General features: G+C 44.4%; 2 protein-coding genes across 2 annotated transcripts; one reads left to right on the top strand and one right to left on the bottom strand.

Annotated features, from left to right (window-relative positions):
* Positions 1-2,615: 2,615 nt before the first annotated feature.
* On the top strand, positions 2,616-3,818 carry LOC131293133 (uncharacterized). Its single transcript, XM_058321211.1, has one exon. The coding sequence runs from the start codon at positions 2,616-2,618 to the stop codon at positions 3,816-3,818; it is 1,203 nt and encodes a 400-aa protein (XP_058177194.1).
* Positions 3,819-12,532: 8,714 nt separating this feature from the next.
* Positions 12,533-22,534, bottom strand: LOC131293131 (uncharacterized). Its single transcript, XM_058321208.1, has one exon. It carries the CDS (start codon positions 22,532-22,534, stop codon positions 12,533-12,535), a length of 10,002 nt encoding a protein of 3,333 aa, XP_058177191.1.
* Between the last annotated feature and the right edge of the window lie 1,229 nt (positions 22,535-23,763).

Here is a 23,763-nt window from a genome sequence, read left to right as displayed (position 1 = left end):
CGTTATTTCTTTTGATAAATGCAAAGATCCCTCTTCTCATGTTCAAACCAGACACTCTTTTACTGTTAAATTTTCTTGACGCATCAATTAGCTTCCTTTTCAAAATGCGTATCCTTTTCGGTAAGCATGCGACGATCATTTCCAGTACAAAAATTATCCCACTTAGCATACAACCGATGAGAAACATGATCCATACTATCAGAAGCTCGCTCGGGGACATTGACTCCACCTTCAAATCGTGTAGCGTACCGTGGCCATCTCCGCCCTTTATCTCCTTGCCTGCCCTAAGCTGCGGAAAGTAGTGTAAGCGACCCTCGGCGAACGCGAAGGAATACCGCTGTATCAGGGCACGCATGGGTGAATAGTGGAAGATGGAGTTCATCATCACAGTCGATCCGGTTTGCACCTTCGAATAGCGGAACAGCTCGCCTATGTCGTGCCCATCGGAACTGGCTCTCTGAAAACAGCTTACCATGTCACACACCTTGTTCGTCCACCTGGACTCGTCTGATTCCAACATTTCGAAGGTGCGGAAAACGTGCCGGAATCTGTAGCCAAGAACGCCATGGCGATGCGGATCGTAAAGGAACTGACAGGTGTCGTTGATCTGCTCGAGTGTGTCCAGTTCCGGCTCGTACCGACCGGCGGACATGAACGAAATCACCAGCGACTGGTAGCAGGACACCAGCACGATGTTCATCACGATGAAAATACCGACGACGCGCACTTCGAACCGTCCACCATATCGGTGCGTCGGACCGTTGATCGACATCATCAGCAGCTCGAGAGCAGTCAGTGGGACGCCGAATCGTCGGTAGGTTTCTCCTAATACCGCCAAAAGGCAGGAAACGATAACGACCATCAGCGCAAGCACCCCCCAGCAGATGTAATCGAAGGGATCAGTCAGGATGGCAAAGATGGATTTGCGTTTGCTTCTCGGGACGATGTAGCACATTCGATGCATTTCCGGTAGCACGACAAAGGACGTGACACTCATGTACATCGGGCTGAACATGAAGTCCGCACACTGCATTAAGTTCATCGCTGGTATGAAGGTACCGTTGTGACGTTTGGCGATCGTCTGCCCCATTTCCTTTTCGTACGTTGGATTGTAGTTGTAGTAATCCACGTTAAGGAATACCAGCGACTGGCCTCGCAGATCCCAGCCAGTTGCTCCACCTGGACCATAGTCTTCCAGGGAGTTGAAACGTTCTCCTCCACGATCGACCAACCAGATCCCGAGGAGTGTGAAACGGTCATAGGCAAAGAAATGTATGGTGCAGGCATCCATCATTTTCGCAAAATTGCTCATTGGCTCTACTAAATCCTCAGGCAGCACGGCTATAAACAGCGGCATAATGTCAAAGTGCGCTTCAACAACCTGTAAAACGTAAAGCGTTTGACGTTATCACAACAACCAATATTCCATACAACACTACCTGTGCTATTTCCATGCTGTTGAAGAATCCCACAACGCAAGCTTTCTCAGTCGGAGTACTCAGAAGAGTGTAACTCCTCAAAGACACCGGACGAGAGGTAACAAGTCGTGACTTTAACAATGAGCCCACTCCACTAGAATCCAAGTCGTCATTGGTGAGCACGAGAACTTCGGTGAAACTTTTCGGATCGCATAAACGGTCGATACCACGCTGGAATAAATCAACACTAGTATCGTCCATTGACTTCATTGGATGTAGTGTAGCGTGTATGAAGTCTGGAACAAATCCAAGCGCAAGAATCAGAGTGACGAACATTTTAACGACTACGTCCACTCCAAGCGAAGGTACAAGTGAAAATTCTGCACGAGGGTGTACGGTTCGTCCAGGAATACATTAACTAATGCATATAAATAATTCAAAAGTGAAATATAACTTTAATGCACCTTAATGGCTCTTCTCTTAGCCATCTGCTGAATGCGTTTTGGTAAATGAAACATTTGTGATTCGAATTTTGAAGAATGGAGACGTAGAAAACGTAGAAACCCCACTTTAAAGTTCCATACCATGTTTCGTTTAGTGGTTACAGCGCTTCTACTATCCAGTTCGGGGTTTGGAAGTTTAGCAAAGTTTGTGCCGTTATTTTCTGAACCCACGGTAAAATCTGAAGCCGATCATTTGGGACACCTAGTAGATGGAATCGAACGGATATGCCCAGAACGACGGAGCTCCAGCCTATTGGTCCTGTTCTACGTCGATGGAGACGTCACCGCGGAGCACGCACTCGTGACGCTGTCCCAGAGGTATCCTATCATGGTGCAGAATTCCAATTTCTCTGGCATAAAGCAACCCTGGGTCACGAAGTGCATCATTGGGTTCTTCAGTTCAGCAGACGCGTTTAAGGTTTGTAATCTGTATGAGGGATAAGAAATGTGGCTTCAACTTAAACGTACATTTGGTTTTTAGAGCGCTGCGCCCCGATTTCCACATTTTGTGAAAAGGATACTGGTTTTCCCGCACGATCATTTGGAAGAGTTCATAAAGCATGCTCAGGTCCCTTTCTCATGCATAGCTCATCTGTACCCCTACAACCCGGACACCCTGGTCGGATCGTGGTTGATGCACCACTTCATGCAACCCAACTACACGCTTGACTCGTATGAGCAGTTTGAACGCGACATGCGAGGATACCGGATCGTTTACCTCAACACCGACTTCATGCGGGACACTACCTTTGATAGCGAAATCGGTACCACGATCGCTCAGCGCCACAACGGTTCCTTCGAACTGATAATGATGCCAGACGAGGACAAAACTATCGACTACTTTTACAGCATCATGTACATGAGCAGTGGTGACTACATTGCCCTGCCGGAAGTAACCGAACTCTGCTTTATGGTCCCTCGTAGCGGACTCAAATCCTTGTTCTGGGTGCTGATCGATCCGTACGATGCGTTCGCGTGGATCGCGTTTGGAACATCAGTTTTCCTTGTGTCACTAGTGCTGACCTGCTTCGGAGAGTCATTGCGACACTACGGTCTCGGACTAGTAGTTCTTGAGATACTAATGTCCACCGTTAACGGCCCCACGCACAAGTTTGTCGGACCGTTCGAGAGCCGCATCGTCGGGTTGTTCCTTTTGCTGTGCATCGTTCTGATATCGGGCTACCAATCGCTAGTGATCTCGTTTATGTCAGCCCCTCGCTACGACCCTGAGTTGGACACAATGCAGCAGATCAACGACTCTTGCTTCTTCCAGTACGACGTTTTCTTGTCAAGTTTGGGGTACAACTTTAAAAACATCCGCGTGGGGTTCGTAGAGGACAACTCCGTGGAGAATTCCTGGCGCAGGAAAAAGTGCGATCTGTTGCCCTGCTCGGAGACGAAGGTTATTAACGTGAACTCGGTCGGAGAACCTACGGAACTCCTGCAAGGGTTGGGACTCTTCTCTGCAGAGGAATTGGAACTGCTCAAGTTGAATATGAAATACTTTCGCTATTCAAAGGCTCGTCTACAGTCCCAGGTCAGTCTGTACCAGGTGTCGTTCGATTCGCCGGCGCATCATCTGGTGGAGCGGTACACGCGCGCATTCATCGAAGGGCAATTGCACTATTTTCCCGTGTTGCAAAAAACGAAACACTCAACCGGTGAGTACTCGCCAAAGGATAAGTTGGTGGAAACAACGGGCCCTGGAGATTTGCTGATTATTTGGGTAATTTATGTCGCTGGAATTCTTGCAAGTGGGGTTAGTTTCCTTTGCGAGTTGGGCGTGCTGTGCGTGAGAAAAATGAAACGAGTGCAATGGAGAAGGTGTTGGAGTTCATTCAAGCATTTGTGTAACAGAAGAAGATCGAAGAAAAGTACCGTTGTGGAATGTTATTAAATCATATCGTAAGAAGTGTGCGATTCTAATCTTATATGATTAAAGTTATTTGCAAGCTATCCACGGATTTTAGTGGATAGTGGAGAACAAAATTTTGGCGATTCACACAATATTCCGTGTAGATGTTTGTTTTAAATCGAAATATTTTTCCGATCTTGATTATAGAATTTTTTTATTGTAAGGTTTAATTGTCACTCGACCATAGTCTCAAAGTAGTTCAATGTGTGTTCATAACTCAGACTATGCAGTAAGTTTTAATATTTAATCTCCAACGCAAATTCTTATGTGGAGCTACTTTATTTCGTGTTAATGAAACTTTCAATGATCGTTTTTCCTTCAACTCACCCGTGTCACGGTTTTAAAAGGATTTTCTACCACTACTTCCCAGGCTTAATATTAATTATGCTTTGTATAATAAACAAATAAATTTATTACTTTCTTTCTCAAACACAACTCTAGAAAACCCTTACTTGAGTCTAAGCAACATAGACCACTATTCAAATATGGCAATAACATAATGGAAAATACCTGTTGCCCTGCTCAGGGTTTACTATTCAATGTATTACATTAATCTTCTTATCTCATAATCGTTGTGATAAAAGCACTTGTTCACACCTTTCCCATCGAATGCTCGCTACCGCCATCCGTTTTATCGTTCTCCACCTCCAGAATAATGTTATTTTTATTACAAATCAAAATTTAATTTAACAAACGTGTGACATCCAATTGCCGTGCCCTGAAACATGCACGAAAGCATCATAAAAACGATGGTTAGCGAGAAGTTTGAAGCGAAAAAACATTCATTTCCCATGTTTATTTGCGTGCCAGCCGAGCATGAGCAATCTGATAAAGCGCAATTAATTCCTCGTTAAACAGAGGAACCTCAGGGCGTATTCCCCTCTCCACCACCACCGCCAACGTATTCACCCGAAATTTCCACCCAAACTCCAAATCGGAAACAAATCGCTCACGCAAACGTACTTTGACGGAATGCTGCCCGGGCCGGGTGGAAAAACCATCTGCCTCGACTCTGCGTAAGAAAAGTGCGATGGAGGAAATGAAAAAAAGGAGGAAAAAAACGAAGGGACACGCTCGCTCGGTTCGTTACGAGTGAAAAGCACACAAGCACCATCTTCACCAGGTTCGTGAAGAGGCCCTCGAGCGCATTTAGCACCGATTACCGCAGTTGCTTTCGAGTGGTTGACGTGACGGAAAAGTGAAAAATAAAATCTGCACCGTGGCCGGGGACATTTTCCTTCCCTTCCGATCTTCCGGTATCCATCTGGCGCGGACAGCCGTGTCGCGAGGGACAAAAAAAAGCGAAACCCCGGAGGATTCGGGGAGCGAATGTTCGAACATTCAACACAAGCGCAAGCACGCGTCGCAATATCCGTTGCCTTGTGAGGACGAAACAGGGCAAAAAATTGGTCGCAAAACTTATGGCCCCCGGGAAAGGATGCCCGAACCGGTGAAAAGATTCCAATCGAATTTCGTTACTTCGTTATGAGCGTGGTGTCGGCCACAAACGTTGCCACAAGGTAAGCAGGGAGTCACGTGGCGTAGAATAGGTTCCAGATCGACGCAGTCGAGTCCCGTACACTCTTGAGGTTCTCTTCAGCACGTTCAACCGCTACCGGTAGGGTTCTTGTACTCAACTCCTGCTCCTGTCCTCCAGTATGTTGACTTGAGCGCGCTCACGCTTTCCACCAATTTTCCACCGTTAGCCACTGTTTCGACGTTCGATGAAGGGCTGCCGGGGCAAGCCAATCCGCGGTACAACAAACCGCGTGAACAACATCGGTTTAGCCGACACCCTGGAAACCCCCACCCGCCATTGCCCGAACCCGTTATTGTTTACGATGTAGCGTTGGTGTTGCCGTCGACAATCTTCTCGTTCGGGGAAACAGGATTTTTGCGTCCTCGGCACAACGCAACCGTGATTGCTTGCGAGGCCATTCAATTTATAGCAATTTACGTAAACGATTCCTATGCATATGGAGTGTGGTGCGCGTGGAGTGCAGGTATGCCATTAGTTATGGTTTTTGTGAGATTTCTGCATACGATATGTCTGAGTGGCGTGAAGGTTCGGTTTTTTTAAATTATTTGTAATAAAACAAGGACTGTGGAAGGACCTCTAAAAACGAACCTTGACAGATGTGAAATTGTTTCTCATTGTTTTTCATAAATCTCACTCCTAAACAATTTGTTGCTTGTTTTACGTTGCTTTGTAAACTATTCTTGGAACTATTTTCGTTTTTAAGAAGGCTCTTTTGGATCAAGAATCTCCCTCCATGCCGGACTGAAGTGATCTGCTTGCTGTCTACATTGAACAACATTATTGTAAGGTTAGGAAATACATAACTAAAAATTCGCAAATTTAGTAACAAAGCTATCAAAATGGTATTAAAAACCTCAAAAGATTTCATTTTTAAGATTAGCCTTTTCGCACTCATTTAAAAATTATGGTTTAAAATTACCCAAAGTGTTAAACAGAACGCACTACATTAATAGTTATGCTACTAAAAACACTGTTTATACAGCTGTGACAATTTTCAGGTATCTAATATTTTACAAACACAGTTAGCTATACCATGGTATTTGTTTCTTACCACAAATAAAATTCCGATTTCTAGCAATGAACTTTTCACTGCAAATTTGAATGAGATAAATGTATGTAGAATTATAAGTGACTGATGTAGAACTGTACATCCTTGATTTAATTTATATGGGGCAGTATCAACATAAATAAGCTAGATATATTCTACCTCATATAACCTCCGGCTGAGAATATTTTTGTTTTCATTTGCGCAACGAGAATGCAAGGATTATGAACCGAATTTCTCTCATAACTCGTTTAATAACATTTAAAACATTATAAATTTTTTTTTTCCTACATTTAACCTAATATTTAATCTAACGCTAATCTAAACTGTTCAATTTTTTCAATGTTGACCTTTTTCGAACGGCGATTGAAAGCAAAATATGACGATCGTATTCTCTCGATATTCCAGCAGGATTCGCTGTGTGTGACGTGTGTTATACTTAGGTTATGTATATCATAACATATGTTTTTGCTGATTTGACCCAGAACGATTTGTCTCAAACCCGTTTTCTTCTCCCAACAACTGAGCTTCTTGGGATATTTAGATACGTGATGACTACCCAAAGAGATTTCAAGAACGTATTTCAATAACTATTGAACATACAAATGTAACATATGTAAAGCTAAAAACAGCGTCTATTAGGTGCAACTTGCCCAACTTTCCCCTACCTTTTGCTCTTCCCTGCACGCTTTCATAAAACACACAAACGGTAATTACCACAATGTGGCCTTTGCCACCGATCCTTCAGTGCAACCTTCCTCGCACCATCAATCGGATCGGCTGCACTTTGTCGGTTTGGTGATTCAATTAAAACTGTTTAATTAATCCAATGATGTGTTTGTGCGCACGTGGCACGAGCGTGGCAACTACTGTTTAAATGTCGCTGACGGGTATTATCCAAGCGATGTGGAAAAGCGCTCTGTTCGCGGATGAGCTTATCCGAAGGGGAGATCTGTTCATCCCTTTCCTCTGTTTTTAAACTCGCTCACCTTTTTCCCGTGTTGCATACACTCTGTTGGGTGGCCGTGGCATGTGTTCGCATCTCCGGAGTGTCCCGAGGCGGGGGAAACCACTTCCACCTGTTCCGGAAATCGGTACCAACCGGGTGTGTGTTGGTGTTGTGCAACTGTCAGCCTCAGGGCCCTCAGCCACCGACTTCCGCCGGAACGGAGCGGGATGAAACGATTAATCAGAAACACAAACATGTGTTTCTGCGTAGGGCACGTTTTCGCACCGTTTGCCAACCGTGGCCCATGGTTCGTGGCAGACGCAACCTCGTAACAGAGGCTTTAGTAGGAACGTTAATTTAATAGTGCATCGAAGTACGTGCAGAAATTAAAAGTTCAAGCTTGCAGATCCGTTCAACATTTTGATAGAAAATTGAACGAAAAAACAAGTGTTGTTTTTCTGTCGCCGATATTCATAATTTCATTAATTTGGTAAACAAGAAAAATTGCTCGAACTCGCAGCCCGAGTCCTGCTTGTGGTCGGACGATGTTTGCTGGGCTGATCCCAATAATGTTGTAGACTCGTTTTCCACACTCTCTTAAAACTGGATTCGATTCCTGTTCGACTGCACCCAATGATCGGTGGAAACAAACACAAACACACGCACGTAGACAAATATTTCCATCGGAAAATAAAACCGGTGTCGGCGGAAATGCATACCAAAAAGTGGCAACTCGGACATTTCCGATCGTAATAAATGAAAAACATACAGACAAATTGACAGGCGCCAACGCGAAAACTAAAAGAGCACGAAACAAGGAAAAAAGTGTCTGACAGCAAATGCACTACGTGGTCAAGGTTCGATTTTGCAATTGGAAAGAAAAACTATGTAGGGAAACAGGAAAATGAAATATACTGCACATCGGATGAAGCGTACCACAACGGATACACTTTGGTACAAACACGTAGCATGAAATTGATAAAAAAATATGCGGGCCTCCACTCCGTCACTGATTCTGTATCACGATAGAATGGGAAAACAGGGATTCAGCCGGAAAAGCCCGGCCGATAGATAGATAATTGCTGCAAGTTCATCATTTCCCATGTTTCCCGTGTTGTTTGCACTGCATTTGTCCACACCGGTGGTGATGGTTCGATGGTTGACTACATTTTTATCGTGTCTCTTCGGAGCAGGCTTCGGTCCTTCCCTTTGGTTCCACCCCATGATTCCCTTGTTCTTCCCGTACGGTTTGTTTCGGATGTGGAAAAACAGAAAAATATCCCTTGGTTGATGATGAACGGATGGATGGTAATAAAAAATACCTCGTTTGGGCCTCGGACTGGACAACGATGAAATACATCCTATAAGCCACCCATTTAATAGTCATGCGATCCAGCGACCCCCTGAAATAAAAACCCCCGCCCGGACCACATCAATGTATCGCAATCAATTTAATCACCTCCATCAGACAATCGGACACAATTAATATCAATTACAGTGGGAAACACCCACCCACTAGCGCCATGTGAAAATGAAAATTAATTAGATTTTTGTTGAATATCCTTTAGAATCGAACGGCTCGGAGAAAGGGGGGGATTGGTGGGCATGTTAGTGAAACGATCGACAAGAAACGACGTTGGCCCCAATCTATGTGTGCCAAACAACGAACCGAAATACCCGACACTGAGATATGCCACCTTCGGCGCGAATCTGCGTCCTAAGCGGAAGAGTGGAATTTGATGGTGCTTCAGAGCGCCATGCATGTTTACCGAGCATTGTCTCATGGAGATTGCAATTAACGGGCGTACCGATAGGTTGGAAAACAAACGAACGAACGAACGAACGAATTGATTTGTCCTAAGCGGCTTCTAAGAAAGGGGCTGAATGGGGAAACAAACAAGCACAATCACATCCACCCCAAGCAGCTTCAAATAGATCATTGAAATTAATTGATGTTTAACGTCGTAGAATAGTTTCCGTCGTGCTAAAACAGATTAATTGAAAATGTATGAGCTAACACCTTGAGATTGTTTGTCACAACAAGGAGCAAGCATGTTTTATAATTGATTCATCCCATTGAACGGCATGTTTAATGACTTTTCCATCCAAGGAATAGGAATGTTAAAAGAGGTTTGTTTCAAATAAATTGAAAAATATGGTAGAGGTTTTTACTTTAAGAATCATTTAAGAAAACTAGTAGAAAACTTATAAAATGAACCAAAAACACAATAAAAAAGTACGTTTAAAAGACAAACGCTCATCAGCGCGACATGTCTTCCATTTGATAAATTATCATTATCTTTCATACATCCATCGATTGTCGTCAGGATTAAGTAGCATTTTTGATGGATCAAGTACGCTCCAAGGATGAGTGAGCTCTTTTGGAAACCTTCCCCCCTAAAAGAGCGACATTTGGCGTGGCCATTGTGTTGAACTCTTCTCAAAAAGGTGCACATAAAGAAGCACTGCATTATCCTTTCCTTTCGTAGCAAAAAATGCGAAGAAAATCTCAAGTGGAAATGTTGTTTCGAAAATCTGTTTTCCAGCGGGAAGCGAAATCTTTTCCACTCGTGTAGAGCAAACGCTGTGCAACACAATTCAATGTTAATGATGCAGAAAGCGCCACAAGAAGCGGGACTCGCCTTTCTTCAAAACTTGTTCTTCTGCCCACACTGTTCACGAAGGGGAACGTTTTCGGTGTCCCCTATCATAGGTCACAAAAATACACACAGTCTTGTGGGCAGAGGATGACACTCCAAAGGGGTGTCGTTTGAAAGGAAGCGCCGTCGGCGCTCTGTCTTGACGTCAGTCCCCGCCGTTATTATCAACGTATCGGTGGGTTGTGGGGCGGTGAACGCTTGTCTCCTACTTGGCGCAGCTTAGCAAAATTAGATTTCACTGAGTCAAACCTTCGCCTTCTTTAGCTTCGGTAGAAACTTATCCTGCTGCTTTTCTGCGGGAAATCCTCTTGCTTGGGACTCTTAACACCAGAGGATGTCCGGACGTTGAAGTCACCGTGAAAATATCATCATTAGGATGATTGCTGCTATTATGAGGGAACTGTACGAGAAACTAGGCAATCACACCACCCCCAAATGCTATGATTTTCCTTTGATTCGATGGCCCCACTTCGGGTAGTTCCGTTTGAATTGAAAGAAATACGGCAATTACGCTTTTTTCACTATAATTGGTTGCGGTTTTGCGGAAACCAACGGGAGATACGCATGCGGAGGATTATACTAGACTACTTAAGGGAAAACTGTTGGCGGCCACATCATTGTAATGTTTTTTGTTTTTTTTCTTCCCTATCATTATTACGAAGAACCAACCAAACTTCGAAGAACTGAACTCATGGAGTCACGATTTCTTGTATTATGCTCAAAACAGAATTCATACTGTTGCTACACATTTATGCATAAAGCAAATTGCATTTCATTTTTAACCGGCATCATATGCAACAAAGAAAATACATTACTCGTACATTGTCTATGCATCATACGATTCTGGAGCGAAATATACTGATTTGAGATTAAATTCATAGAACTTTTTACGACTTTGTGGGTATAGTTGTGGTATCGTGTACCTAATCTTGGAAAAGACTGAATATATTTTGAATGTAATTTATTTTTGAAACATATTTCAAACAGAACGGCAAAATTACTCATTGACAATGCATTGTCTTGGTCATAGAACAATTCATTGGCCTCATACACCTCTCATAAATCAATGCATTTTTCATTTATTGTCTTAAAGAAATTATGGTATATCTGATAAATGCTTAAGAAATACAGTTTATTAGAACAACCTGTTTTTAAAATATTATATAAATTTGGAGTCTAAATTTTTTACGGAATGGGAAGGCAGAAGGTCAATGAACATTTCGTACTAGAACCATTTTCTCTATTGCATTCATTTCGTCCTAGAGCTACGATTTTATTCCACTACAACCACTATTGGCACTAGGACCAATATAGGAGCACTACCCTGTGGTTTTCTTAAACTCACACAACACCGTGTCACCATCGACGAGCGTCGGAATGCGGAATGTTGCGGGCTGACCTGGGCGAACACCGATCGCCGAAGGCCACCATCACCACGGCCCGGCACGGCGATGATCCGGGAAGGTAGTAAAATTCAAGCATCTTGCACACAACTGCATTTCTTATCACATGTTTTCAAATCCAAATAAACCTCGTAACGGTTTATTTTAAAAACAAATCAAATGTTTGCGTATAGAGAACGCTCTACACGGTCAGTTTGCGACATCTGTTGGATTGTTTGAGAACCTTGGTTTCTGCGGCACATCTCTGCACTAGCAACCGTGGTTTCAAGATTATCTGTCTACATCTTGGTTGCCTGGTATATCTTTTCACAGCAATCTTGGTTGTTTCAAAATTTGAATTTTTCCGTTTATTTCGAACGGTTTCCTTTGGTTATGGTTCCATGGATCTTTGCCATTCCAGTCGTCCTTGCACTTGTTTACAAACTACATCAAATACTCCTTTGTACAATGTGCCTTGGTCGTTTTTAGTGGTTTAAACGCAGGCCCAAATAAAAGAATGTATTTTTACAATATCGCTTTTGCAATGGTTTTTGCTGACGTATCAAATACAGGAATGGCGGCTAGTAACAGTGCTTCATTCCGTGCTCATCTGGCACTCGAGCGTGAATGGTCGAGTAAGATTATGTTTACGAAGAACTGTGTGTACGTAATTTACTGTAACCTGCAAAGCCTTCAAAAGGGCTGTCGGCTTTTACTCGGTGATCTGCTCGCAACGGGTTTCGCAAATGATCAATAACGCACCTGCAAGGAAATGCATCAAACAGGATATAAAAATAATGCAAATGATATTCCTATTGTAGACATATTAATGTCTTCAACGGACAAATTAATGCCTTAACGCTTAATCATTCTCTGAAGTCTTTTAGTTTGGAAGCGTCAATTCTGAAATAATAATTTGTCATATAAATACAACCATTTATCGTGTACTAGACATCTTTGAGTGTAGAATTTATTTGTGCACATTTATCTTTACATGAAACTAATTTATCAGATCAAAGTTCATAAATTAAGAGAATATTAATAAATATTTAAAACAATGTCTTACTTATTCATTAACGATCTTCGACGCGCATCCACTTAAAAGTATGCGTAATTCTTCTTAATTCAAATGATTCCGCAACACCTTCTCATGTGAAATGTGATTGAATATGGGTTGTAAAGATATTTTCGATGTTATAGAATCCGTTCTAGGAATATCTAAATGCTTAGCGTCCAAAGCAACGTTTGTTGGGTGTAAAATATGGTCTGATTGTAGCATATCAGCAGTATCATTCATTTCTATCAGTTCTTCATACAGCGCATCGATGCGATCCAGCAAGGTGTCGTACGTCTCTCGAGATGCTTCGTTGTTTGCTCGGAATGCTCGTACATCTTCTTCAATATCCTCCAGTACAATCTTGATCCACTTACGGTCTGCAGAACTGATGGTAGATCTCATATCACTTTGCGTAACGGAAAAGCACAGTTGGGCTAGGTTTTTATTCAGCCGATACCTTTCCTGAGCTGAAACATTTTGGAGTGATACTTGGTTCATCGTTTTGCCTGTTAGTAGCTTTCCAAAGAACGACGCGATGGTCTTCGTAACAGCTGGGGCAACCAACATCAGCATGAGGGCTCCATTTAATTGATCGAGGTAGTTAATAGGTTTCGCATGTGGCGTGAACACGTACGAACTGGTTGTGCCCGAGCAGACCACTGAAGGAGACCCGTCGTATTCGATCGGGTGGCATCGCGAATATGAGTCTTCCGTAAATGAATTCGCACCGTTTGCTTCATGTGGGAACACGTAAGAAAATCCATATTCTTCATAGCACACAATTCTATCGAAGGTGCCATCCGACGACCGGAAGAAACAATTGGGAACTTCATAGGTTCGCTTGAAACTCTTCTTATAGTTCAAGTAAGGTTGAACATTGTTGCTTTTAGGTTCATGGTTTGTGCTATAGTCCCTTTCCGACTTGATAAAAATACTCTCCAGTATGTTGTTAATCCAGTGGGAAATTCTGTTTGAGCTCGACGCGAGTAAAACCATTCCATCTAGTTCATTGTTTTCTTCGTTTGTTAAAACTAGTTGAAAGTGTGAGCCATTTATCAGGCTCATCGGGAACATTGATTTGCTGTACTCGATGCTACGTGGTTTTTTCTTTTTCAAACCGTCAACAATGTTAGAAATGGTAAGAATGTCTTCGATTACTTCCAATGCTTTATCTGGTATTTTTGGCAACAAACTTGTCCCACTCTTCGCACCTGCAGCTTTGCCCGCCTCTAAACCCTCCTTCACATGTTCTCCATTGATGACATCCTTAACAATCTGTCTCCATGCCTTTGCCTCTGCCTGAAGTACTTCCTTTACAACTTTAAGATTACCAGTTTTTAGGGCTTTTCCAATTTCTTTGAAATTTTGTAATCGTCCTGCGACCTGCTTCGTGGCCAAGGTGAGCTTCGGTGATACAGTCAACCCAAAACTGGCACCCTCTATGGCGCCCCATACTGTGCCCGGCTTGCTCCAGTCCCATTGCCAGAACAGCATATTTCCATCATTGGCCTTGCTACCAGAATACAGGAAGAAGCCACCCGTGGTGCCGGTGGCTACAATAACGAACGCGGTGCGTGAAATGCCTGTGTAGGCCAAGTAGGCTTTTTGGATACCGCCGATAGCATTGAACAGTGTAGCCCCGGTAAGACTACCAGTAAACAGTGCATTCCAGGTGCCCGGCGAAGACCAATCCCACTTGCTCGGATCCCAGTTTCCATTGGCAGAAGCCATGCTCAAGTATGCAAAACCGATAGAAGTCGCCGCCATTACGCCGACCGCAGCCGTTGCCCCAATGTAGCCGGACAGGAAGGCGAATCCGCCTGCGATTCCAGTTGGCGCCAACCCTCCGATCAATCCTCCAATAAGACCACCGATGAGAGCCTTTTTTAGATTCCATTTAGTTGGATTCCATGTGCCATTGGCTGACGCTGCACCAGCGTAGGCGCCCACTCCAGCCAGCACTACCACCGCGATCAAAAAAGCAAATTGACCATCTGGATCGATCAATGAAACGGGTGAGTTTCCGGCATACATGTACGGACTCGCGTACTGTTCTTTGGGATCCATCTGGTAGAATCGACCCAGTTCGGGATCGTACAAGCGCGTGTGGAAGTCATACAGTCCAGTTTCCTCGTCCCATTCCTTTCCTGTGAAGCGATAGTCCAGTTGTCCATTTGGATCCTCGCCGTACTTGCGGAGAAGCTCGCCATACGGTAGATAATCGTAAGCTGCAACAATCTCTCCATTTTTTATGACTAACCGCACGGATTCTTCGTGGTCGAGCGTCACACTGTAGAACTGATCGTTGCGAATGAACCCAATGAGTCGGTCTTCTGCATAGAGAAAGATCGTTGCTCGAACCAGCGGCTGATCGGTGTTGGTGCCTTGGTAAATGGCTTCGTACTCAATCAGTGGTTTACCTTGCACGTCTCGGACGTAGTATTTCTTACGCAAGAGCTTGCCGTTTCGAGCATATACGTGCTTGTAGAGACGTTGGCCACGGACGTTGTAGTCGAACTTAAGACTCCGTCCGTCGGTGAGTAGCACTTCCGTCGCCCGGTTGTATAGTGGGTCGTAGGTGATACGCTGTATGCCTTTGTGCATGGCTCGAGTCACACTACCTTCATGGTTATGGTCTACAGGAAAACGTGTTTCTTCCAGACCAGACACGGGATCAGCAAGGTTTAGTCTATGGACGGCGGCAATCTTATTCGAATTTTTCACATACTCCAACCGGTACCGTCTGAAGCCCGTGTAGAAGTGTCGATGATTGCCATTGGCATCAATCTCATACGATTGCACATCACCGGAGCTCTGTCCTAGAGAAGTGGCAAGGCGGCGGTAAAGCGTCCCGATAATCTCTGGTAGATGTGGAGTGTATGCACTCAGCAATTCACGAAGCTCGGGGCTTAACGCTTGCAGGCTGTTGTTGGAGTCGGGGCCTATGAATTTTTCGTCGATCAGAGTTTTCCAAATAGAGCTGCATGCTTCAAGAATCACGTTGGGTAGATCTTCTCGATACCAGCCGGCGCAGAGTGTGTCGAACATATTTTTTGAAAGGCCTTTACGACCGGCAATAACACGCGCCATCAAACCACCCAACGTTACCGAGTTGGGATGCTTGGCTATAGTTGGATGGAAGATAGACTTGCCGGGTAAACCTTGACAGTTGACTCGACCAATCGAAGTGCAGTCACTGTGGATGTAGCCTGCTTCATGGAGAATGTTCCAAATGTTTGCCGATCTTGCCGCATTGATACCGTTGATTGTTTCAAACGCATTTTTTCGCAAAGGCTCGTACAGCTCTTCAGCTACATTTTGAAAATACTTTGCACGGACCAGCTGCCGATGGCTTCCGTAGTTGTACTTATGACCGTAAAGCTGTGGGAATCCTACGCCATTCAAAACCGATGCTATGTGATGTCCAGTTGTGCCCAACCTACAAACGATGGGCAGGTCTAGTGCGAGTAGGGGATACATGCTCTTCACAGGTCGACCCTGCGCATCCAAATATCTTGCCGATTTCAGAGCATCGTAGCAACGCTTAGCTCGACGTTGGTCGCCAAAATGGGACGGTTTTAGCTTGAGGAACTGGGTGTTACTATGCTGATGCCAAGTGGCATTGAAACGAGTCATTTGTACCGTACCATCTCCAACTGCCCGTCCACCGTATCCTTTGCCGACGTAGTCGATCGATTCAGTAAGATAGGGATCCTGGATGCTGGTCAAATATCCCGGCTGGTTGTACTGAAACGTGCGCCGGAAAGCGTGTGAAGTGTTAGGTTGAATGATCATATACTTTGGCAGACCCATGCTGTTGTTTTCCATCACTACAAACTTCTCGTTTGAGGCAGCATTCGCCAAGCTGATCACCTTTCCTCTATGGTCGTATTCGTACCGGAGACGGAAGATCTTTCCCTTCACTGCGATCGGATACTTTATCTCTTGGATTTGACTCTTACAGTACTTGTATCCGATTGGAAGTGTGCTGTTCGCGTTCGAGTACAGGATGCTGGAGATCAGTTGTTTCTCATGATCAAAAAACAATAACTCTGACATCACGCGATCGTTCGAAACCTTTTGTATGTTTTCTACCCTGTGACGATGTTGTGGGACGACTTCGGTGTCTGCTCGGTTAAACAGAACATAGTTTGTCGATGGTGGCAACTGTGCATCGTTTGATAGATATTTTGTCAGTTCAGCCGGATCCACGTCGACCATTCCTCTTTGAGCTAGCTTTCCTACGGACGTGTAAGAGAAGAACATGACGTTGCGGTTTTCCGGTTGCACTACAAAACGCAACAAACCCTCTGGGGTGTACATATACCGAACATCACCCATGTCCGGCGTTCGCTTGAGAGTCATCAGTCCACTCTTCTGATCATACTCGTATCTTGTTCCCCATGACTGCTGCAGATCGGTCAGCTCGGAAGAGAACTGTCCGTCGAAAAACGGAGTCGTGCGAGAGAAGGTATCTGCCGTCTCGTGATAAGCTGGTGGCAATTGCAGGATTAATCGATCGTAATTGTCGTATTGGAAGGTGGTCAGGTGGTGATCGCCACCATTGGAGCGGACGTATTCGGCTACCTTCCGTTTCAGATTATCGTAAATCTTGACATACATCGACTGATCCGGATATTGTTCGTATTCAAACCGAAAGCCAGCACGCTGTGGGAAGAGGTTTTCCAGGAAGTCTATACTCGAATTAGTTTCGTAATGCTTCGCAAAGGCACCATCGATGGCGAAAGCTTTTCCAGGCAGAGATTGAACCGCTTTTTCTTCGAGAGGATTATCGCGATACAACGTCCTACTGTAGGGATAACCGGCACAATCTGCATTGAGTTCCGAGACAGATCCTTCCATCAGGCCATTGGTCCAAACACGAGTCTCGTTTTTGATGAAGTTGCTACGATAGGCGAACAGTTCCGATGTATTGGCACTGTTAAGGATCGTCCATTTCGTTTTGATGGCAGGGCGGTTGAGGTCGTCATAGACGATTTCTTGCAGCGCTACGACATTTGGATCGTGTAGTTCCAAGATTTGTTTCGGCATCCCAAAGTCCGAGAGGTAGATAACATTCACGGTAGTGTCATATAAAAGAACTGCATCCCAAACCTGACCATGCGTGCTACTGATTACATATTTATCGAGGCGTGCTTCGGGAGCCAGAGTTTCTAGTTTAAGAAGACCATCGATCCAAATGCTATAACGATTATTGGTGCTGAAAATAACCATGTCACCGACCGGAGGAATCTTGGCAGAGTGATGCTCTATGCGCAGAGTAGCTTCGTGTCCTGCGACCTCTATAGAGAACGTTCTTGAGCCTATTGTTGCATTGATTATATCAGACTTATTTCCTCCGTACCGGAATCTTACGACAGCCGTTTGGGGAATGTATTTGAATGGTCCGGAATAGTTGCTCGATTGAGTGGCTTTTAACACCTCACCCAATGCTGGTTTCATTTCAATGCGGGTGTTGTGAGAACGAGACATGATTGTAAAGCTATCGATTGATCCTTGCTCGTTGATATGTCCCATTTCGTTCCCATGTTCATCGTATAGATAATGCGACAATAAACCTGATCCGTGCAACGTCGATCGTTTTCGGGCCGTCGTGAAGTCGTAGATGTAGATTTCCGATTCCAGTTCAATCGGAGTAACTCTCAAATGATCAACATCTAATGATGCACCAGTGTTGCCTGGCGAAATGCTCACAACAAATGCTTCATTGCCTTCTACTAGTACCTCCACATACTTCCAACCTTCTATCGATGATCCAACTGTTCCCTTTATCGTTTTACCACCGTAAGTAACCGAGAGAGTATTGCTGATGTCTATCGATCTACTAGCTGTCCGCAACCAACAGGAAACCACCAGCGTTCCAGTGAAGTTTTTTGGTTGGAACGATCCACTTGCGGACGAGGAGCGTCCGAGACGTAGGAAATGGTTACGTCCTTCCTGCAGCACCTGTCCGTTCTTCCATGTCCATACACGATCGGTTCCGATACGGTTTTGTTCGTATGGTTCGAAGCCGAAGTAGGACACCACTTCGTTGGAGATTTGAAATGGGCGAAAGTCAGCCACGATAGTCTTTCCATCACGCGCGGTTAAAACACCATCTGCACTAAGTGAATCGTTCTGTTCCCCATTCGTCTTGTTGATCTCTTGAACAAACTCCCCTTTAGAGTTGTACACGGTTTTGGTGCTCAAAGTATGGTTGGCAAAATTGTAATGCTCCTTGTACCAGCCGTATGGCCCAATTGTGCTGACTGGAGTGATTTTGACATCCCCGAGAATGAATCCCGTCCCATGCGGCTTGGCAGATTGGGAATCAAACTGATAGTAATTAGTCAGCTGCCGACCCCGACGGTCGATCAGATCGTACCTTCCGATGACGTTTTGCAGTGTAACACCGAAGGATTTTATTGAGCGAATAAACAACGCCTTCCCGTCTGTTTGCGTGCTAATGACCGCAAGCTGGTTACTGCAAGCTTCCAATTTCTCTCCAGCCGGAAGACTATTCAATTGACCTCGCTCGAAATCAAACACCTGCACTGATGAGTCGTTCGTTTGCACGGCAAAAAAGCCTGGATATCGGATGTACAGATCGTTCGCATCACGTGTATCGGTGTTAAGCTCAACGTATTCATTTGGGCCCAACAAATCGAATGTCGCATTTCGGTGCGTTTTAACCAGACGATACTTCGTTCCGAGGTCGATTGAAACTTTGTCCATTGTCAATTCCTCCTGTGGTATCTTTTCCTTCGTCCATTCTACACCGTCAAAAAGCACCTTGTGGCTGGCGGTAATGATGTAGGAGTCGCTGATTATCATGCTGAGCTTTGATGGATCGATTGCGAACGGGATTTGCGCGGTGATATTACGATACAAATCCTGCAGCTCATTGTTCAACTTCTCGAGCGATTCCCGGCGATAGCGTTCCTTCTCCTCCTCAGGCGCGTTGGGTTCGTCGCGAATATCTTTTTCGATTTGTTCTTTAATTTTCTCGACCTCGTCCATAATTTTTCCTCGGTGTTCGATCACTTTGAGTTTAAATTTGCCATTCTCAATCCGATAGCCGAACACGAATGTGTTTCCATCCTGCTCCGGTGGGTTGAATGTGTACGTTTCGAGATCTTCGATTAGAATTTGCACCACTTCCTGTCGGGTTACTTCATGATTGCCATTTAGGTGCATCAAGTTAAGCCGCACGTATAACTTCGATCCATCGATATAGAAAGATCGCACTACTATGATGTTGTGGAACATTCCCAGAGCATCTGGAAGAATGCCTTTCTTAAGGTGATCAATCGATTCCGGCGGATGATCGAAACGATCGAACACCGTCGTGCTTGCTGTAATCAACCCCGATGGGAGATTCAGAACCGTTGGCGTCCATTGACCAGTTCGTCGAACGTACAGCTTCAGGTGTTGGTCTGTGTACGATAAGAAACCATGGGAAAAGAAGTGCATGAGCGCAGACTCCTCGTTATCGAATGGTTTCTGTGTTATCCACTTTCCATTCTGCCGTTCTACTACTGTCACCCGTTTAGATTGTACTCCTAGTAGAAAATCTTGGCCGGATCGGATTGACGTATCCTTTGGCAGTTTTAGGTAGGTAGGATTGGCCTGCCATATGTCGCCTTGTGATTGAAATAGGCACAGCTCCGGTGCTCTCTGATCGTGGTGAAGCAGCACCGCAAAGTACGTTTCTCCCGGAAATACTTCATAGTTGGTGACGGGCAATTTGCCTAGCAGAGGAATGGGTGATCCAGCAATCGCAATAGTATCTGATCCAAGAACATCTCTGAGGTGAAGACGTACTTGTCGGTGTTTGGTAATGTCAGCGACCAGCATATATCCTGGACCATACGCAGCTCGGGGGTGAGAGAAGGTTTCGAAACGATTCATAAGCAGATTTCGCTCGATTTGAAGTAACGTATAATCAAACCGAGCCACCAGGCCGTTTGGGTATGTAATCTCCGTCATCTCACCACTTGGCCCGTTGTAGCTGAACTGCAAAACAGTCTTGTGTAACTGAGAGATGCGTCTCAAACGCACAGCATCAGCAGTTTGGATGTACTCGAACGTCACGGATTGAGTGTAGCTTCCGGTGCGGATGGTGTAGCCAGTGAACAGAGTTTTCCCAAACTGCTCCGTGTATGATGTCCGTAGTGATGCACCTGCGCTTGTTATGATCGATTCAAGTAGGAACTCTTCCGTAACAGATTCACTCTTATAGGAGTATTCCATCCATTGGCCAGCACGATCGGTATGACGGATGAGGTACCACACGGATGGCAAAAGTGTTCCGGGCCGGCTCCGATACTTCTTTCCGTCGATCGGAAAAGGCCAATCAGCTGAACCGTTGTCCATTTTGATAAAGTTTTTGTCTTCATAGGTTCCATAGGTTAAGGTCTCTCCATTATCCTGATCTACGATTGACCACCGATTCAGTGCACGATCGAACGTAATAGTTGTGTGATTATTCCCATCTATTGTAAACGATGATCTTGGTTGTTCTTCCGAAGAGTCATTGCTGTGGCTGGCAGTGAGGAGCTTAGAAGATCCATCCTTGATAAGATAGTAACGATGATCCTCGGCAAAGATGCTGTTTCCCCGATCGATGAAAACACAGTCCACCTGAAGGGACCAACCTCGTCCCATAGAAGTATCCAAATCTCTCTCCTGATAGATGATAAACTTGGACGTCTGAAGGTTGAACAGTTGTCCCACTTGCAGCAACGGGATAGCAAAGTTCAAACTCCCATCCATAGGATCAATTGGCTCCTGAAGCAAGGATGTGTCGAGCATTTCTGCCAGTGAAGCCTCCACGATTGGGCCAGGAATCGAGTGGAGAGTAAACAATGGCTCAATATCTGAGCAAGTATCATCTTCAACAGTACCATCCACATCAGGATTAGTTGTTGGTTCTTTTGACGGTTGAAATCCCAGGGAGTACAGTTTTCGTCCGCCAACTGCAATAAAAATCGGATTCGATCTTTTCGTGATCACAGTTATCAACTTTGCGTAACGAACGTCCTCATCGTGTACAGGGATATTGGAGATTTTCTCTACACCTTGCTCTGTAAAACGGAAACCAAAAATTCCTTGGGGCCCAGTAAGCCACAACTCATCACGTCCATCACCAGTAGTATCAACTAAGTTCGCCGTACGCCAATGTTCTGCTTGCCATCCGAACGCGCTCGTACCGAAGCTCGAGTCATGATAAACCGATCGATAATTAGATCCTTCGTGTTTGTACAAGTACAAACCAGTCTCGTTGAAATGAATCAATTCCTTGAACGTTGCATTTCCGAAAACACTGCCAAATAAAATACGCTCGTTATCAGCACCAGTGAAAGGTACATCCTCTATGTGCGCAATCGTTTGCAGTTGATAACTTGCGTCGAGCTTGTACACCATTATTCCATTCGAGGATCGCTCGATGATAGCCGACTGCTGACTGGTGCCTCCATCGACGATCGCCAATCCAAGCCATGTCGATTTGAGCTTCCAACTGTCAGGAAGGGTGGGGCCATTGGACAACTCCCAAAGCGTTTGTGATCCACCGTCTAGCACGACACTTTCTACCATTTGTTCCAACTTAATGGTACCTCTGTTGTTACGGCTCAAAACACCGATTTTACCACTCTCTGCATAAATCTGACCCATTAGGAACACCGTGTCCCCGTCATTCCAACCGTAGAGGTTCCGATACCGTCCATCAGAAGAATAATGGCGTAAATTCAGCTCGTTTCCTTCCATCCGATAAATTTGCAAGCCATCGCGATTCTTCATCAACATCCAGCCGGAACTTTCCACGTACAAGAAACCATAGACGTCACGTACATTTTCATCGAAGAAGTTCTCTTGAGACCACAGCTTCTCCCACTGATCGATGGAAGTTGCGTCTGAGATCAGACGAAAACAGTGAACAGACCGTTGGCGTTTCACTAGAAGAACTTGCTGACCGGATACGATGGTTGGAAAGAGAACTATTTCATCACCATACGACACATCTAACAGCTGCTGGAGCTCACGAACTTTTCCTTTGCTTCCCATGGTTTCACCGGTAGGATCACTTAACGAAGAACGATGTTTACTTCACTGAGTGCAAATGATTACTGCTTACTTCATCTCAGCACGACTTGATCTTGTCGGTTCTTAAAATGTATTATCAACAAATTGGTGGTTCCCCGACGAAACGGTTATCAGTTGTTTTGTTTTTTTTTATATTAATCAATAAATTCGTATAGGGTGCGCACACGGTTTTATAGTCCAACTACGTCAAATTCTTGAGTAAAACTCCTTGAGCAGGGGTAAACAGCAATATGTTGGTTTCCCGTACTACCTCATATATGCCGCACAGTATGCCCAACCCTGTGGACCAGAAAAATCACACTCGCTTGACCTCGCGGGCTGCATTTCCTCCCAAAATAGATTTGCGGGTTAAAACGTAGTATTGGTTGTATTTATGAAAACAGGCTCTTTTCTGTGTGCACTTAACTCACAAGTACATCATGATTCACACTTTAACTTTTTTTAATAATCATTTTTCCTCACACAAATTTGCATTCAATCATACCGAACTTTGCATTAGCTGTATATAATTTTCTTCAGATAAGAAAGCACTATCATTGTAGAATGATTTGATATGCCTGACAGCAAAAACTCACTATAGCAGTGTATAGTATTGGAAGCAAAGCAACGGTATCAACGAGGACAATCAGCAACGTTTAAAAAATCTGAATGGCAGAGGTCAAAAGAAAGTTTCTTGAATTACCCATACCTGATGATTATCTGAAATAAATTGCAGTAAGGCGTTTCCGAAAAGGTATATCATTATGTATTTTTAAAATTAAAAACTACGCGTAATTTCACTAGCAGGGATTGAAACACGTTCTTTGAATTTAAATCTGTTTAAAACGCGTGAATGAGCAAGTAATTAGTACTTGTAATTACACAAAAAAAGTGACAAGTTGCTACTTGCTAGGTCCTGATTCGCACAGGGTAGATGCGCTGTAATTTTCCACTTGCACTTGCCACTTGTCCACGTTCGAATTAGCCTTTACTTCATCTCATCTTCTTGATTTTGTCGGTTTTTTAGTAAGGTTATCATCAATTTGGGCATTTCCCTTCCAAAACGGTTAACTGTGCTAGGCTTTGGAAACGTTCTTTGACTGTCGATGAAAACTGGATAGACTGTGCCCTGAAGACTGGGAAATTCCACTATTATAATTTATACCTGATAAGAAACGTTTTAGGGCCTTGATACCATTGGAAGGGTTTAA

Source organism: Anopheles ziemanni, chromosome 2 (genome assembly GCF_943734765.1).
Source record: "Anopheles ziemanni chromosome 2, idAnoZiCoDA_A2_x.2, whole genome shotgun sequence".
NCBI classification, from domain to species: Eukaryota; Metazoa; Arthropoda; class Insecta; order Diptera; family Culicidae; genus Anopheles; species Anopheles ziemanni.
The sequence above is the reverse complement of the archived record's forward strand: the minus strand, read 5'-3'. Positions and strand labels throughout refer to the sequence as shown.

Coding starts and splice junctions, on each gene's coding strand:
- LOC131293133 (XM_058321211.1), top strand. CDS start 2,616: ATGCGAGGATACCGGATCGTTTACCTCAACACCGACTTCATGCGGGAC.
- LOC131293131 (XM_058321208.1), bottom strand. CDS start 22,534: ATGGGAAGCAAAGGAAAAGTTCGTGAGCTCCAGCAGCTGTTAGATGTG.